The sequence below is a fragment of the Apis dorsata genome, unplaced genomic scaffold (assembly GCF_000469605.1).
Source record: "Apis dorsata unplaced genomic scaffold, Apis dorsata 1.3 scaffold_217, whole genome shotgun sequence".
Lineage (NCBI taxonomy): Eukaryota > Metazoa > Arthropoda > Insecta > Hymenoptera > Apidae > Apis > Apis dorsata.
The window spans coordinates 504,752-509,717 of NW_006263500.1; the positions used below are offsets into that span (position 1 = coordinate 504,752).

General features: G+C 19.9%; 1 protein-coding gene across 4 annotated transcripts; it reads left to right on the forward strand.

The window, feature by feature from the left end:
• The first annotated feature begins 194 nt into the window (after positions 1-194).
• LOC102677058 (deubiquitinase DESI2) lies at positions 195-3,420 on the forward strand. Of its 4 annotated transcripts, none has more exons than XM_006615186.1 (6): positions 195-441; positions 1,347-1,528; positions 1,588-1,660; positions 1,758-1,851; positions 1,924-2,065; positions 2,140-3,420. In XM_006615186.1, the coding sequence occupies exons 2-6, from the start codon at positions 1,403-1,405 to the stop codon at positions 2,323-2,325; spliced, it is 621 nt and encodes a 206-aa protein (XP_006615249.1). In that variant the 5' UTR covers positions 195-441; positions 1,347-1,402; the 3' UTR covers positions 2,326-3,420. The 4 variants fall into 4 exon arrangements, with proteins under 4 accessions (XP_006615249.1, XP_006615252.1, XP_006615250.1 ...); XM_006615189.2 differs by having other exon boundaries at positions 292-441; positions 1,419-1,528; XM_006615187.2 differs by having other exon boundaries at positions 297-441; positions 1,286-1,528.
• Positions 3,421-4,966: the final 1,546 nt, after the last annotated feature.

Sequence of the window (4,966 nt, forward strand, 5' to 3'; positions counted from 1 at the left end):
ATTTTTAATTTTTTAATTATTTTATTTTCCATATTACAATATATTTCTTTGTTACTATATTTACTATTACTAGAAAATTAAACTGAAAAATAATAAATAATAAATATAATATAAAAAAATTATAAGATATTTAATATTTTGCTAATGTTTTATAATTTTTGATATAAAATAAATCTTTTAATGATTATTTAATATTTGATATTCATCTAGAGAAAATTATATGATATCCCTAGACAAATTTTATTCGTTTCTAATTATAAACAATTTGTGTAAATTCTTTTGAAAAATATTTAATATTAGTGATTATTATGTGCAATTAATTAAGTTTGTGACATAAAATAAATAATAAATATTTAAAACATACAATTAGATCTTTTAAAAAGAATTTTTGTCCATCATTTAGCACACTTTTAGTGAAGAGAGACTTCTTACTGACATAATGTATGCTATTTGCAAGTAACCGTTACGAATTTCAACTATTAAGTTAATGTTATTAAATTTTTATAAGAATAATTTTATTATCAAAATTAAAAAAATCGATAATTTATTGTGGACATATTCACTTAAAATCATATAATGTATTCATATATTATTTAATATTAATAATTCTTTCAAGAAGACGTGGAGATTATTTTTTCTACTCTGTTATTTTATGACAAATTATAAAGAAATGTAGTTGTATTAAAATTTTGATATTTTTAGGTAACACAATTCACTATAAGCTATCACTTAACAAAACTTCTAACCTAAAGATTCATATAATATTATAGTTTTATTCTTTTTTTATAAAATATAATCATTTTTAATTTTTTATCCATTGTCATTTATATTGTTAATAAATTTTTTTAATATATTTATTTTTTATTAGTAGTAACAAAGTAGCTTGAAATTATGAATCATCTAATTCATAATATCATTTGTTTATATTTTAAGATTAGCATTGTTATTAGTATTTGTAAAAAATAATATAATGTTAATTTTAATATTTTGTTTTTATAATGAATTGCAATTAGAAAAATGTATTTATTGCTATGCATTTTGCATATTCTTATATAATTTTATTTAGAATTAATAATATTACTTATACGCATGAAATCATATCTTATTACTAAATAATTTATAAATACATATTTTTTATATTTTTATGTTATTAAAATGAAATGTAGATATAATTAAATAATTATTTGAGAATTATAAATAATCATAAAATATAAGATATTTCATATTATAATTATTTTTAATTTATATATATATAAATAATTATAATTATTTTTTAATTTTATAGTAATTCAGTGGCTATTTGCTTAGAGTAGATCCAGTATATAGCAAATATATTTGCTTATTAGGTGCATAATTGGAACATAAGTAGTGCTGCTGTTCATCTCTTGAAGTACAGATATCTATGATGTTTTCATCAGGTCTTAGCTGCAATCTGTCCTTTCCCAGTTGTCTGGGTTATCCACAAGACAACGAAGAATTAATACCAAAAATGGCTAGAGAGCCAATAATTCTCAATGTTTATGATATGGTAAAGTATTTGATTTTTTAAATTATCATATATATCTTGAAATAAATTTCTTATTTTAGTATTGGATAAATGAATATACTACACCAATTGGATTAGGTGTGTTTCATTCAGGTGTTGAAATTTATGGAACAGGTATATTTGTAAAATATTTTTTAAATTATAAATTTTTTAAATTTTATATTGAATTTTTTATGTTCTAAAATTGAATCATATGAATTAATTTAATTAGAATATGCATACGGAGGTCATTCTAAACCAATTTCTGGAATTTTTGAAATTACACCAAGAGTTGCTGAAGAATTAGGAGAGCAGTTTAGATATAGGTAAGGATATTATTTCAGCAAGAATATATTCAATTTATTTTAAAAGAAGAATAAATTTATTTTTCATTACAGACAATCGGTACATATTGGATATACAGATTTCACAGAAGAAGATGTAACAAGAATTGTTACTGAATTAGGAAAAGATTTTAGGGGTGATCGTTATCATTTAATGAATAAAAATTGTAATCATTTTAGTAGTCAACTTACACTTGTATGTATATAAAAATATATAATTATTTTATAATTGATAGAATGCTAATATCATATTTTCATTTTAAATTACAGATTTTATGTGGCCAAGAAATACCAGGTTGGGTAAATCGTCTTGCATATTTTAGTTCTTGCGTACCATTCCTTCAGCGTTGTCTACCAAAGGAATGGCTAACACCCGATGCACTTCAACACTCTTTGAATCAAGTCAGTCATGAAAGTACATCTTCTGAAAGTACATCATCTGATACTTCCTTGTAACATTCGGCCAATTTTTTAAGACGAAGAGATCTAAAATGTCGTAGGAGTTATACCATTTAGAGAATTTATGCGCAAAGGAAGTTTATTATGACAGTAACTGTATCGCCCAAATTATGGAATCTGAGAAACAAAACCGTCAAGATGAGGTACAAATTTGATATTGTACTCTAGAATTCCTGTGGTGATTTAATAATACTGAAAAAATGCCTTTCTTGCAACATGTCGTCTTTTAAATTTTGGACGGCAGTTTACAATGTCGCGTGTGTTCTTTGTTGTATCATATGATCGAAATTTAATAGATATATACTTAATAGATAATTATGTATAAATCAAAGGCATGAAGAGACTGGAACTATTTATTTATTAATTAATCACCTTAATTTTTAAAAAAATTTTTTGCTAAGATTTTATACATAATAATTTTTATTTTGAATTGTATTTAAAAATTAATACTTGTAATATGCAATTTTCTCAAATTATATTTTAGAAATATTCAGTGATGTTTTTGTAAAAATTCAATAACCTGATTTTGACATTATAATTATTTATACTATACATATACATGCGACACCTCTCTGTACAGCTGCCATTAATATTGTTAGGAAATTTAAATTAAAAATGAATTTAATATTTGCATTCATGTAATAAATAATCAAATTACAAATAATTTATTTTTTATGTATGTGAAAATTTACTTCAAGAAGTTTTCTAATATATTTTTAAAAGAACTATTGAATTTAATACTTATAATTTTATAATTCAAATATTTTGAGTCGAACAATTTTGCACCATATGAATATCATAAAGGTGCTCTTAAATTTTGCACAATATAGAATAATAGAATTATAATATTATAATTTCAGAAGCTTTTGCAATATTTAAAATTCATATAATAATTTCTTTTTAAATATCCATAGTACATAAAACATTACTGATGTTACTAAAACTATTGTTGACACCAAGTTTATAATGTTAAATGTTAAAAAAAAAAAGAAAAATTCATAAAGTTATTTGAATAAGTACAAAAAAATTTTGTTGAATGTATTATATTTGTAAAATGTAATACAAGAATCAAGTAACAATTAGTGCCAATTATAACTTTGCGTTAATTCTGTTTTAATAACTAACATTAAAAATTCATATACTACATACAACTTATAAATGTTACCAATCATAAATATGTTATATTTAATGTTATCATGTGAATATCTTTTAATGAATTATTTAAAAAAATTTAGATAAACAATTATAAAAGATAAATTATATTTAAAATAATGCTTTTGTTACTTTATATAACAAATCTGAGTAAAATCATTAATCACCATTTACTTACATAATTATGTTATAGAGAAAAATTTTTAAATTTAAAATTAAATTAATTTTTAATAAAATTATTTAATGCTAATTTATATACACACACACATTTATGTATAAATTAATATTAGATAATTATATATACATATATTTGTATTATATATGTATACAAACATTGTATATATATATATAATACAATATTATTACATATTAATTTGTTTACTTCTGTAATATAATAAAAATTTTTTTTATATATATATGAATTATAATTGGAAAAGAAAGAATTAAATATAATTATTCATTATTAACATTTTATAGATTAGAGCATTTTATGTTTTATATTCCTTATTGATAAATATATTAATACAAAGTTATGAAATGAATTACTTATGCAATATAGAAATGAGAATATTAAAATAATGAAATATATAAAGCACAATATACAATATAAGTACAAAAGCTTATGTATCTTTTTAAATAATCTTTTTTATAATAATATTCAATTTATTGTTTCAGTAGGAATTTTCTTCTTACTGTTAATGATTTTTTTTCAAACAATAAACATTCTAATAACCATTATTTCGTTTTTTTAATTATAATAATGCCTAAATCTAATTTAATATTTTTTAAACCATTAGTAAATATATTTTTATATACTTATATATTATGTTTATTAATACATTTTTTTATACAAGGAAATTAAATTATTTTTTAATAACTTAGCGAATTATGAATTTATGAAACAAAATATATTCTTTCTTCATTCTTATTTTAAGAAGAAAAATCTATTAAAAAAAAATATTTATATTGAATTACTGATTATTTTACAAAAACAAAAATTTAATTTTCTTTTTTACTAATATAATTATAATTTATGCGCTTTAAATAATATACAATGAAATACAATTCTTTATTCAAATGCTTGTAATTGCTTTTAATAAATATTGTAAATAATGCACATATTAGTTATAAATAAATTCATAATATAGAATATATTAAACTAAGTTGCTAAAAAAGATTAATAATCAGGTCATTACATGCACTGGTACTAAACCAATGGGATACATAAATCAATATTAATTGTTACATAAAATATTCTAACAACTCGTAAAAAACTAAAACTATTGAATCATACAATCTATATATGTATACATATAATCATTCTATTTTCGTGCAGAATGCCAGTCGTACATTTTGATTATGCGTAAAAAGAAAGCATAATTATAGCGAAAAATTTACAAAAGAAGATACTCAAAATTTTAATATCATATATGCATACTAAAGAAAAAAAAAAAAAAAAAAAAAAAAAAAAAAAAAAAAAAAAAAA